The sequence below is a fragment of the Rana temporaria genome, chromosome 5, assembly GCF_905171775.1.
Source record: "Rana temporaria chromosome 5, aRanTem1.1, whole genome shotgun sequence".
NCBI classification, from domain to species: domain Eukaryota; kingdom Metazoa; phylum Chordata; class Amphibia; order Anura; family Ranidae; genus Rana; species Rana temporaria.
Window position 1 is genome coordinate 309,795,420 of NC_053493.1, and position 14,065 is coordinate 309,809,484.

At 40.0% G+C, this 14,065-nt stretch overlaps 1 protein-coding gene across 1 annotated transcript in view; it reads left to right on the forward strand.

The window, feature by feature from the left end:
- The window catches only part of LOC120940946 (desmoglein-3-like), an 86,259-nt gene that overhangs the window by 25,661 nt on the left and 46,533 nt on the right, over nucleotides 1-14,065 (forward strand). The window contains exons 2-4 of the mRNA XM_040354105.1: nucleotides 6,258-6,293; nucleotides 7,103-7,243; nucleotides 10,502-10,663. Coding sequence (XP_040210039.1) covers nucleotides 6,258-6,293; nucleotides 7,103-7,243; nucleotides 10,502-10,663 — 339 coding nt within the window. The remainder of the gene's footprint in view (nucleotides 1-6,257; nucleotides 6,294-7,102; nucleotides 7,244-10,501; nucleotides 10,664-14,065) is intronic.

Here is a 14,065-nt window from a genome sequence, read left to right on the forward strand (position 1 = left end):
GACTATTTCCAGCGCTAATGCGCCTAAAAACCGCCCCAGTGTGAAGGGGTCTAAGAAGGGAGGCAGAGCAATTGCTAAGACAAATGACTTCTGTCTTCATGTGGCTAGACTTTCCAATGTATTTACAGTATTTGCTCTACATTTACCGAATCTAGGGCACATCACACTATTTACTTTTGTACTGGCCATGTTAGACAGGCAAGGCTGGGGATCTTGAGGAGTGGCTACCACCACAAGAACCCCTGAGAGCAGCTGTTAAAATTATCTATTTAATTAACTTAAATAATACTGCATTTGTTAATTGTAACCATTTAACAACAATGAAGTTGCAACAATAATATTTAAAGTGGATGTAAACCCTCCATACACCCAGCAAAGTGAACAGCCTCCGATGATATACAGAGATTAACCAAATATCCCTACATAGGTTGTACGTACAGTATATCTGCTGTCTTCAAATTTATATACTGTTTAGAAAGTTCAGATCGTGTTAGGAAATTTTGAGTGTGATGTCTGGGCATACAACCAAGATAGCTAAAATTGCTGATTGGAGGAAAGGCACACACCCCCTCTCATCATAGACAGAGACACTCAGAGGTGTTTTGTAACAGGGCCAGCTCCCTGCTAATCTATTTATAGCAACCTCCCCAACAGAAATGTCAGGCTGCTTTTATCTGATGTGTCCGAGAATTTGTCAGAAGTTCCTATGCTGATAACAGAGGAACGGGTCAGGAGAGAGCTATGGGACTTATCTCTTTGAAGAGAGATAACAAAATACTGCAGATATATGTGCCCAGCTCAGATTTCATGAATTTGGTTTACATCCACTTTAATGAACCATGTAAGGCAACAATAATAAAAGGAAACCAGAGCTTTGCTTTACAGAGAATCTGTCAGTCTAGACATATGAATGCTGTCACTGCTGACATGTATTTGGCTTTGCCAGCTCCAGGGTGTCTCATTCCATTCTTAGGGCTCTTTCACACGGGCGGCTTGTTCAGGTCCGCCTGCCAGTTTTTTTTGCGCTGACATCCGACCCGCTCCGATCCGCCAAAGTGTGACGGAGGAAAAACCTACTTTTCCTTCCCTCTGGCGGATCGGATCGGATGAACACGGACAGACGGTCCGTATTCATCCGATCTCCCCATAGGGGAGAGCGGAGAAAAGACAGGGCCCTGTCAACCGCCGGCTCAGCGGGGATCAAACGGAGCGATCCCCGCTGAGCAAGCGGAGGTTCACGGGGCGGATCATTACTGATCCGCCCCATGTGAAAGGGGCCTGTACTTAGTGAGTTACTGACCCTGAACAAGCATATGCATATCAATGCGCCAGCATTTTATAAGCACAAGCTTGCTCCAGGTCAGTGACCAAGTAATGAGACAAGGATACAGATGGTAAGCTGGCCAGTGTGGAGCCTATATCTTTCTAAACTGACAGATTCCTGATAAGGAACCCTAGAATGCATATGGGCTTCAGTCAATTAAAATGGACAAGGTTTGCAAGGAAGGAAAAAAAGGGCCTTATATGTCTGCCATTGAGATAAGAACCCATCCATATCTCCATGACCAGTTCAGTCTGGTTGCATAAGAGCAGAAGCTGTAAAAATAAAATGTCTCTACATACAGAAAAAAACATGCAGGTAGTCTAAATAGGCTGGCAATTCAGCCTCTTTGCATCTTTAGTATAAAAACATTTATCTAGATTTATTGTATACACAGAATTTTAGTTTTCATTGGGATGAATATTGAAACAAAAACTTTTATATCAATATATTCTTCCATAGCCACAAAGGATATAATATAATCCTCCATAGCCACAAAGAATATAAATCCGCTTTGTGTGCAACAAATTAAATTGCAAAGGCAGACATTGGGGTCAAGTCACTAAGAGATAAATACTGTATACATTTTTGAGGTAAAATAACTCATGCAGTATTTATCTCAAAAGTAGCTAATTCACACAAAAAAATGTGTTATTTACCCAATGTGTTAAATATTTGTATTTTGTGATATTTAGCACTTACATTTTGCATTTTTTTTTCGAGGGGGGGGGGGGGGGTCTGCAAGCTAACACTGCACCAGAAGGCACACAGCAATATTGTGAAACTATGAAAACATTCAAGGGTGCTTTCATTCACAAAAACAATCTCCCTCTGATTAAATGTTACAATTTATTTTCCTTCCAGAGCTCAGAGGAGAACATTTTCACACTGATACAGCGTATACTTTTCACTTCCTGGCCAGTGCTGAGTTCCTCTAATTGTTATTTTGTACTTTTCCAAAATACCGCCAGCAAACACCAGGTGATACATAACGAATGTGTGTGTGTTTTTAGATTGACTTTCATGATTCATCTCATTGCGGTATTTATCTCACTATTCTAACAATTGCGGTATCTACCTCACATTGAATATTTTACTTTGATGAATTGGCTCTTTTATTATCTCATGTGATATTTAGGGAAAATGGGTCACGTGACCTTCATATCGCATGCGATAATCTTTAGAGACCCGGTTCACACTGGGGCGACTTGTCAGGCGGCTCAGCCGCCTGACGAGTCGCGTCCCATTCAATGCAATGGAACCGTTCTGATAGGAGCGAAGCAAGTCGCTCCGACTTAGAAAAAGGTTCTTGCACGACTTCAGGGTGGCGGCTCGGGGTGACCTGCATTGACTTCTATACAGAAGTCGTTTTGCAGGTCGCCTCTGAAGTCGTCTTCAGGACGACTTGCAGAGTCGCCCCCAAAGTCATGCCGCGGAAGTGTGAACCGGCTCTTAGTGAATTGGTCCCATTATCTTGTAAATTTAGAGATGGCATCGTCATCATTTGGCTGTACATAGCCTGTGCAGACCCAGAAATTCCTTCAACTACATGTTTTCTACATGGTGCGAAAACAAGATCAGACACCATGCACAAGGAGAGAGACCAGACACAGGTTATAAGATATATACACCTTAGCGTAACAAATACCATTTAGAAATCAAACAACCAATATAGAGGATGTATTTGTACCAGGGATGAACAGTCCATGCATAAAATGCCTTTATAGGTCATATATAATCAACCAAAAAAAATCTGCTGCCACTCTGCCTTCTGTATCTATTAAAGAATAGATGGTCTGGTTTGCCTATAAATGACTAGCTTTAGGATTAGGAATAAGTCATTAATTTTCTTTTAAATCAATTACCTATAATTGTGTACTGTATATAAATTAGAAGCTATCATGTAAAATTTCCTGTGGGATGGCTTCTGATTTTTGAATTCTGTTCTGTATACCCAAAGATAATGATCAACTCCCATTGTCCAATTTCTTCCTTCTTGCAGAAAAAGCACAGTAAGTTCAGTGTGATTCAGTCATTATGTCATCAGAGTTTTTTTGCCTATTTGTACTACTGGCAAATGAATGACAAATTGTTGAGAATTCACATATGTTCCTCATAAAGACATATGTCAAGACAATATGTATTGCAGTGTTACACCATGTGTGCTACTTCACTGTGGATAAAAATGTGATTAAAGTATTAGTACTATTCTTTTTTATGTTTCTGTCTCCGTCACACCCTCACCTACACAGCCAGGCTGCCAATTAATGCTCTTGTCTCAGAAACACACAACTGGTAATAATGGGTGGTGTGCGATATGTGCCTCCGGCTGTCTGGCTCATCTCATCTATGATTCATGGTACAGGGTGTGTATTGCTTTTTTCATGTCAGGACTGCCTATGCCCAGCTAGTACACATCCCAGAGTTATCTCCACTTACACCTGAGCAAGATCACCTATATAGAAAAGGGATGGTTTACAAAAATGTGACAAGTTATCCCGAGCAATCAATCAGAATATTTACCTGACTGATGACTATTGGCAACGGCTCTACATTTTCACCAGTGCTCTATCTCGCTCTTTTTTTCTTTTTCTTTTTATTTGTAAACTTTGTAAAAAGCATTTTTGCTTTTTTCTTATTGTGATGTACAGTGTTAAAGAAATCCTGAAGCAAAAACATGGGAAAACAGAAAACATAAACTTCTTACTTTCCCTACATTCTCCACAATCCAATGTTTCACAGCATCCAGAAATCTACATGCACGGGGTTTACCAAACTGCACCTTACTTCTATTTGAAAAGGCTGGGACCTAACAATTGGCAACTCAGGCAACTAAACAATGCAATACTAAAAATCAGGGAGAGTGTTAATAGATCAGGGCAGCAAGGGAGCACAATTTCTACCCATGATCCCCATGATCCCTCCTTTAAATCAAACCTATTACTTTGGTCTGAATATTCACACTGATGACATCAAAGATGAAGATAAACATAAATGTCACCATCTAATATTTGCAAAAGATCATAATTTTCCATATTTATTGAGGACAATGAGCACCTATAAGAAAACATAAAATTGCGCTAGAATTAGTTAGATATAAGTAGTAGACAAATAATTGGACAAAAAAAATATATTAATGAAAATGCATCATTAAAATAATTACATCAGATAATCCCATATGGTGCTCAGTGCTCAGTGCTCAAAAGATGTCTCCTACAGATTGGTGCTCGGACTGGGTGCCCCACATAGATGTACACTCACCACTGGATATGGACCATCTATCTCTAGTATTGTCTTATGCACATGTGGAGATACCCGAATGGTTAGGATGACTTTTTTGGAAGTAGAGATGTGCCTCATAAAGATGAATGGTGATAAGAGCAAAAAGAGAGCCTCATTGCGCAATGCTGTATTAAAATGTATTGGTTCTACAAAAGTTAAAAAAGTTACACTTACATTGCTGAGTGCCTGATAGTCCTGGCACCCGGCGTATGTAGCAGGCGATTATATGAAGGTTAATCGGCCCTGAACGGATGAGCCCCTTGTTGGCGTCCTGGTGCACAATTCCAGGGGGTATTTTGATTGGGCGGAAGTAATGCGATATTGCGATATTACCTCAACGTTTCGGCTAACATAGAATCCATCATCAGGAAGTAGTCATTCCGTCATATTGGTTGAGCGTATTTATAACCTTACTAACAATCTCATTGGTTGACTGATTGGGACTGAAAAAAATGACACGATTCCTCTATCCACACAATTCAGGTGGATGGGGCAATCCTCCCTACTGTATAATAATAGCAGGGAGACTCTCCTGCTGTCAGAATACACAACCTATTGCCCGCAACACTGATCGAGTAGCTTGTATCCGACAGGGCAGTTGAACAGAAATCATTTGGTAGAGTGACCACAAATGGATATAAATCGATCCCTGCTGAACCTGCCGAATTTCGATCCATCTATGGCCAGCATTACACTGCAATTTTCATTGTTTACAGAATGTAGAAAATTATTGTATTCAGTAAGAATTTGTCTAGAAGCCTTGCATTCACAAAGATCAGCCTTCAATAATAAGTAATTTGTGATTTCTAAATGTAATGATAAGCATTCATAAATACAGTATATAAAGCAGTGAATTTGACATTCACCCAACATTCGTTGCAAAGGAATCTTCCTAGTGAATGTTTGATGTTACAGTGATTGACTCGCCTGCAGTGAATGTTTAGTAGCTGCCAAATTCACTGCTTTATAAATATGCCCCTTAAAGTGTAAGTAACAATTTTTTTTAGATATAAAGTGAAAATGTTACAACACATGAAAGTTTTTTTTATTGTTTTTCGTTTTGTCGTGTGACCATTGCCCCAGTACAGAAAATAATGTTAAAGGGGTTGTAAAGGTTCCGTTTTTATTTTCTAAATATGTTCCTTTAAGCTAGTGCATTGTTGTTTCACTTACCTTTTCCTTTGATTTCCCTTCTGCTTTGTCTGCATTTCTCACTTCCTGTTCCTACTTAGTAAGCTTGCCCCCATCATCTGAGCTGTTCTGGCTGAGGGTTAGTCAGCGTGCTCGCCCCCTCCCTTGGGACTACATCCCTGCGGAGAGACGCTATGAACACGACTTTTCCCGTCGGAAAATTTGAGAACCAGCTCTCAAATATTTGCTGTCGGAAATTCCGACAGAAAAAGTCAGATGGGGCCTACACATGGTTGGAATTTCCGACCAAAAGCTCACTTCGTACTTTTCTTGTCGGAAATTCCGATCGTGTGTACGCGACATAAGAACAAGTATGTGTTTCAGGACTGATGACCTTTCTCTGACTTTCCTGATCTGCATGCCTGTTCCTGGTCAGAGACACAGAAAAAACGGAAGCCAGATGAAAAATATTTATATGAGCACACCACCTAAATACTAACCTATGTTTATTTTGTATTTTTAGATATCTTTGCAGTGTAGCTGTAACTGGAATGTGCAGGTAATAAAAGTCTATTCATGTTTCATTTTTGATCTTTGTATTGCACATAAAAAGTATACTTTAAGAATGTCATTACAGCTTATACATATTGTCGAAAAAACAGGAATATATCAAATAAAATGACAGAATCTAAATCATAGTTGATAACTTTATGCCTAGTGTGTATAATGTTTACTTGGAGTTATAATGTAAGGATAATCATTGGAATAAATGTCTTAAAGCGGGGGTTCACCCTATAAAAAAAAAAAAAAAAAAAAAATTTCTTCTAGCATAAAATTCGGCATAGTAGCGCGAGCTACAGTATGCCTGTCTTAATTTTTTTATCCCCGTACTCACAGTGTAATCGTACATAGAAGATTCCGACTGCCCATGGGGAATGGGCGTTCCAATCCAGACGGCTTCTCCGGAAATAGCCGAAATAGGCTTGGCTCTTCACGGCGCCTGCGCATAGTCTGTGCGCAGGCGCCGTGAAGAGCCGAGACCTACTCCGGCTGTCTTCGGGGAACGTGACGTGCCAGAGCCGGCCGTCAATCACCCTCCCTCTTGAAGGGAACGCCCATTCCCCGCGGGCAGATGGAATCTTCTATGTACAATTACACTGTGAGTACGGGGATAAAAAAATTAAGACAGGCATACTGTAGCTCGCGCTACTATGCCGAATTTTATGCTAAAAAGTTGTTCTGCAGGGTGAAACACCGCTTTAAGGTTCTTATATACATAACATGAGTGTTGCACAGTTCATGCTGATTTTGGGTGGATAAGAAAAGTATAACATGTCTATCCTTCTGCTATTGCCCATTTTTCTGCAGGTAAATAAAGGAAAAAATAAATATGGAAACATCACATGGCAGGAAGTCCAATACAGCACACGACCAAAGCGTACATGGGTCGTACCTCCATTGATTATGAGAGAAGGAGAAGATAACAGACCCAGGAATCCTATAGCAAAGGTATGAAGTACATTGGGATCAATGAATGCAACTTTTTTACACTTGGGCTATGGATACATTAGGAATCTTTTTTATTGAGAGATCTCAATACCCGTTAGCAGTCATCTCATTATCAGCACATTGATGTAAGTGGTGTAACATAAACCTTTTCTGCTGCAAAAGTCTGTGCTTATATCATTGAGTTGCAGCACAACACTAATGTAGTCGCCCTGACGGTATGATTATGTCAGATTTTTGCGTCTCAAAAGCGCTACACTGTTTTGCATAGAAATCTGGCGTTTTATATTTTAGGCCTGTCATTCTTAGTAATAACACACCTAAATCTGTCCAAACAAGAGTCTAGTAGACATCCCAGGTATGATAAAGTTTGAAATACTAAATCATAAATTATAATATAATAAATAACTATAAACAATTGTAAAAAATAATAATATAATAATAATAACATTAATTTCCTGACGAATCACTATCACTCAATTCTGCAAGTGTTCTAGGTTACTCAAACCGCTTTTGACGTAAAGGGCCACTTTTTGGTTGTCATGGACAATCTCAAGTTTCCAGGCAGAAAGAACACTATATATAATATAAAAGTGCATGCAGGGCACTGGACAAAGCACCAGGGACAAAAGGGAGGTGAAATTATTTGATACAGTAATGTAATCTGTAAGATTACAGTGTACTGTGTGTGTTATGAATTTTGTACTTTTTGATTTTGCCGCCGGGCTCCCCCCCCCCTCCCTGCGTTGCGGCGCTTGCAGGGAATAGAGCCCGGCACACAGAGCATGGAGCAGAGGACACAGCCCACAGACAGAGTGGGTGAACATCGCAGGATCCTAGGGACAAGCCAAGTAACCTGATCCAGGATCCTGAGATGCAATCCCGAGTGTGGCTCAGGGTTACCGCTAATGGTACTGAAATTTAACCCAGAGCCACACTTGGGAATACCGTCAGGTATACCCATGGTTTTAAATATTTTCAGGCTACCCCCCTTGCTGTCCACGCCTCATCCATAGCACTTTATTACATATACACACAAACACACACCTTTTTCTTGATATTAGGATTATTGTAAATTCAACATAGGGACTACTAATATAACATTGTAAACAAGAGTATGTATTTTACAACTCCATATCTAGGCAAATATAAAAAATATAACTCAGCACGGCTCTGTATTTATTAATATCTCTTTAAAGTGTTCCCTTAACCCTTTCACTGCCAGATCCGTTTTTTGGATTTTTTTCTTGCACACATGTTTGAAAAATCATTTTAGGCCTGAAGATTACACAAAACCCACAAATATTATATATTTTCTGAAAACAGACACCATAGAGAATAAAATAGCAATAGTTCCAATTTTTTATGTCACATGATATTACCGCAAAGGTCTAGTAAACACAAAAAATATCAGTAAAAACACATTAACGTGAATATTAGGGCAAACAAATGCAATAAATTACCCAAGTTTATGGTAAAATATAAAAGACGTGGTTGCACCGAGTAAATACCCAACATGCCAAACCTTAGATTTTTGTGTGCCTGTGAAATGGCGTCAAATTTCAGTACTCAATATTTCTATAAGCGGTGATTCAAAAGCCCCCTATAGGTATCAGTTTAGTTTAATATAGGAACTATTGTGTTAGAATTTTTGCTCTCACTCCAGCATGCACGGCAATATGTAACATGTGTATTGCAATCAACATTTTCACATGTCGGCGCCCGGGGCATTCGTTTACATTCGTGCATGTGTATGTGTGGGGGTGGGGATACCTTTTTAGAGCGATCTCCAGGCCGGTCACATGACTCTCGGTTGGTCTCCAGGGCTACTGCGGGAGGAGATGAATGGCCTGACATCAGAGGGAGATCTCGCCCCCTTCCTGCAGTAGCCATGTCTTGAGTCATGTGACCAGCTTGAAGATCACTCTAAAAAGGTATTTTTCTGCATATGCAATGCAAAACATTTAGTGGAGCAATGCATACATTTACAGCATTAAAAAATAACTGAATTATTATAGGCTTACCCATAGGCAAAAATCATACAAGGGAGTTTATTCCCACTTTAACCACTTCCCGCCAGGGCTATAGCAGAATGACGGCTGGGTGGTAGTTCCATTATCCTAACGTGACGTCATATGACGTCTTTCAGGATAACAAGCCGGCGCATGCCCGTGGGGGCGTGCAGATCGGCGATCGGTGGTGTGGTGTGTCACTCTGACACACTGCAACTCTGATTGTGGTAAGGAGCCTCTGACGGAGGCTCCTTACCACGTGATCAGCTGTGACCAATCACAGCTGATCACAGCATGAAACAGGAAGTGTGGGTAAACGTCTTTCCTCGGTTCACACTGACAGGGAGAGCAGATCGGCGGCTCTCCTGTCAGAGGGGGTCTGCGCTGATAATCAGCACATTCATTTTTAGCGCAGCCCCCATCAAAGGTGCCACTACAATGCCAAACAGTGCCCATCAGCTGCCAGTCAGTGCCCCATCAGTAATGCCTGTCAGTGCCCATCGAAGTGCCAATCAGTGCTCATCAAAGTGCCAATTAGTGCCCTATCAGTAATGCTTGTCAGTGCCCTTCAGATACCCATCGGTAATGCCTGTCATCAGTGCTGCCTATCAGTGCCCATCAGTGCTGCATATCAGTGCTGCTTATCAGTGCCCATCAATTCTACATATTAGTGCCTCCTCATAAGTGCCCATCAGTGCCACCCATTAGTACAGCCTCCTTAGTGTCTCTCAGTGATAGAGAAAACAACATTTTATAACAGAAACAAAGGAAAACATTTTTTTTTTTCAGTTCTTTTCAGTTTGTTTAGCAAAAATTTAAAAACCCAGTGGTGATCAAATACCACCAAAATAAAGCTCTATTTGTGGGAAGAAATGATAAAAATGTATTTGGGTACAGTGTTGTATGACTGCGTAATTGCCATTCAAAGTGTGACAGCGCTGAAAGCTGAAAATTGTCCTGGGCCAGAAGGAGGGTAAGTACCTGGTATTGAAATGGTTAATGAAGTCTTCTGTGTTACATATTTGTACTTATTATTATTATTATATGGAGCCTGTAATTTGCACCCTTTGTTTATTTATTATGCAGTGCCTCGCAATGTCTTGCAATTTTATAAATAAAAAGCGTATAGATCCTCCTCTTCTCTTAACGGAAGAAGAGATGTATTCATTAAACTTATGTTTGCCCATCAGCACTAGTGCACCATTTACTGTAAAATATAACATTGTCTTTATACCTATTGTCCTAAAAGGTTCGTTCTGACTTGGAGGTAAAGAAGGGTGGTATACTTTATAGAATTACTGGACAAGGTGTGGATCAACCACCGTACAATGTTTTTATTATGGATGCCAAAACTGGATACTTGAATGTGACCAATGCCATTATTGATCGTGAAGAAACGCCCTTTTTATATGTAAGTTAAACTACAATGTTTTACATTTTAACTGTATTTAAAATAAGGACAGATAGCATTACAACCGTATTTCTGTAAGAATGTTAATTGGTCAGGAATGTTTTCTGCATCTCTACTCTCAGATCGTTATGATAGTTCAGGTTTATTTCACAGGAGTAGCTGTATATGCTGCTATATACAGTTGTACTTTCTCCCTGTCAAAGCAGAAGCATAAGACAGCGTCAAGCTGTAAAGCCACTTTGGATGCTGACATTTATGCTGCCTGAGCTCAGGGCTGATTGTCATCAATTTGTCTGGGCTAATGAAGGAGGGTACAATTGTCATATTCTTACTGCAGCTGAAAGATAGTCAATATATAAAAAAAAAATTTATGACAATTTTGAGCATCTGCTATCAGCACAGGGCTAGTCAGGGAATAAGATGGCTTTACAGCCTGACATTCATCCTGGCACTTCAGCCATAAACTCGATGGGAGACGTATTCTGCCGAGAAAACCGGTCGTGTGTACACTTTTAGCCGAGGAAACCGACGAGGATCTCGTCGTTAGTCAATGGGAAAAGTTGGCTCGCCGAGATCCTCAGCGGCTTCACAAGGAACTCGATGAGCAAAAGATGTGTTTTGCCCGTCGAGTTTCTCGGTCATTTGTACGAGGCCTGAGATGGAGAGAATACAAGTAAAAGTAAAAAAAAAATCAAATAATTTTATCAAGTTTACTAGATGATAATTGGTGAGATTACCATATCTATCTCTAATATATAGACCAATATAGACCCTATGGGCCAGGTTCACAAAAGAGATACGACGGCGTATCTCCTGAGATACGATTGTCGTATCTATGCGCCTGATTCATAGAATCAGGTTACGCATAGATAGCCCTAAGATCCGACAGGAGTAAGTGACTTACACTGTCGGATCTTAGGCTGCAATTCTAGGCCGGCCGCTAGGTGGCGAATCGGCCTAGAATATGCAAATGACTAGTTACGCCGATTCACGAACGTCCGCTTTGCCCGTCGCTGTAAATTTATGTTGTTTCCGTAGAGATACGCCGCGTAAAACTAAAGCTGCCCTATAGGTGGTCTAGCCAATGTTAAGTATGGCCGTCGTTCCCGCGTCGAAATTTGAAATTTCACGTCGTTTGCGTAAGTTGTCCGTGAATGGCGCTGGACACCATTTACGTTAACGTCGAAACCAATGACGTCCTTGCGACGTCATTTAGCGCAATGCACGTCGGGAAATTGTGGGGACGGAGTATGCACAGTACGGGCGGATTTACGCTACGCCACCGCAAGTTTACAGGCAAGTGCTTACACTGAAAACTTGCGGCGGTGTAACGTAAATGTAATACGTTACGCCGCCGCATCGTAGGGCGATTCTACGTGAATCTGGCCCTATGTTACTTTTTGGTGGTTTATGGTGTTGGAAAGGACACAATTAACAGCATAAAATATGATTGATGAGAGTTTCTCTGAATTAAAAAAAACATGAAGAGAAGTATTAAATGTGGTGGCCATTCTGGAAACTGTTAAAAAATTTATATACACCGGTATTTATATAATGCATTAAATGTAGCGTATTAAAACTTACACTGGTACAGTAATTGATTGCAATGCCCCTTCAGGTAAAATCTGGTATTGCTGAGAACCCTTTTAAAATAGGATTGGTAGATGTTATTCCAGTAAACAAAATGTTAATGGAGTACATTTGTCAAATAACCACTTGCCGCCCACCAACAGTAGAGTTACTGCTAGCGGGAGGCAGCAGCAGGCTCAGCGACCTAATCATACGTCGCTGACCACATGCACACTGGTGCTCCCCCTGCACAAACACATGATCACTGTGTCTGGTTGACACATGAAACTACGGTGGTCGCCATCTGCTGCGAGCAGCTGGGGTATCGTGTGATCGCTATGATTGGTCATAGCGATCACATGATTACAATGTAAACAAAACAGTTATGAATGGCTGCCATTCATGACTGTATCGCTGACTACTGTGATGCTGTGATTGACCCACGGCTATTACATGGTACCTGGGCCAATCACAGCACCCTGTACCATGTGATTAGCTATAGCCAATCACAGATTACAATAGTAAGCAAGCTGTCATGACAGCTAAAACTATTGCCTATACTGTAACAATTTTTGTAAAAAAAATAATAATCCCAGATAACCCCCTCAGAATAAATAGTACCGTATTACTATGGTGACACTGAACTACTCTGATGACAGGATGTAAAACTATATATATATATATGTGTGTGTATGTGCCTTGAAAAGTATTCATTCCCCCTAAATTTTCCACATTTTGTTATGTTACAATCAAAAATGTAAATGTATTTGATTGGGATTTGATGTTGTAGGCCAACACAAAGTGGCACATGATTGTGAAGTGGAAGTAAAATGATAAATGGTTTTCCCAATTTTTTACAAATAAATATGTGAAAAGTGTGACGTGCATTTGTATTCAGCCCCCTGAGTCAATACTTTGTAGAATCACTTTTTGCTGCAATTACATCTGTAAGTCTTTTTGGGGATGTCTCTACCAGCTTTGCACATCCAGAGAGTGACATTTTTGCCCATTCTTCTTTGCAAAACAGCTCAAACTCTGTCAGACTGAGAGCGTCTGTGAACAGCAATTTTCAAATCTTTGCAAGTAGGGAATACTAATGCGCAAACCAATCAATAATGTAAATCTAACCGAGTAGCTGCTAACATAAAAGGTGTTCTCACACTAAAAATAAATGGCAATAAAAGGAAATGTGGCACTTACTACATAAACAATTAATCCTCATAAATAAATAATTAAAAAGCACCTAATTATGTAACTTCTGAAGGCAATTGGTACCACTAGATTTTAGTTAGGGGTTTCAGAATAAAGGTGGCGGAATACAAATGCACGCTACACTTTTCAGATATTTATTTGTGAAAAATGTTGAAATCCATCAACCATTTTCCTTCCACTTCACAATTGTGTGCCACTTTGTGTTAGTCTATCACAGTGATGGTGAACCTTGGCACCCCAGATGTTTTGGAACTACATTTCCCATGATGCTCAACTACACTGCAGAGTGCATGAGCATTATGGGAAATGTAGTTCCAAAACATCTGGGGTGCCAAGGTTCACCATCACTGGTCTATCACATTAAATCCCAATAAAATACATTTATGTTTTTGGTTGTAACATGACAAAATGTGGGGTATGAATAGTTTTTCAAGGCACTGTGTATGTATATATATATATATATATATATATATATATATATATATATATATATATATATATATATATATAGTGTATGTGTAATGTTTAGAAAATTGAATAAAAAATTATTAACTTTTTTTTACATACTGTCAGTAGTCAGTACCCCTGATCTCACCAGTCATATGATGCTGTACTGCACTG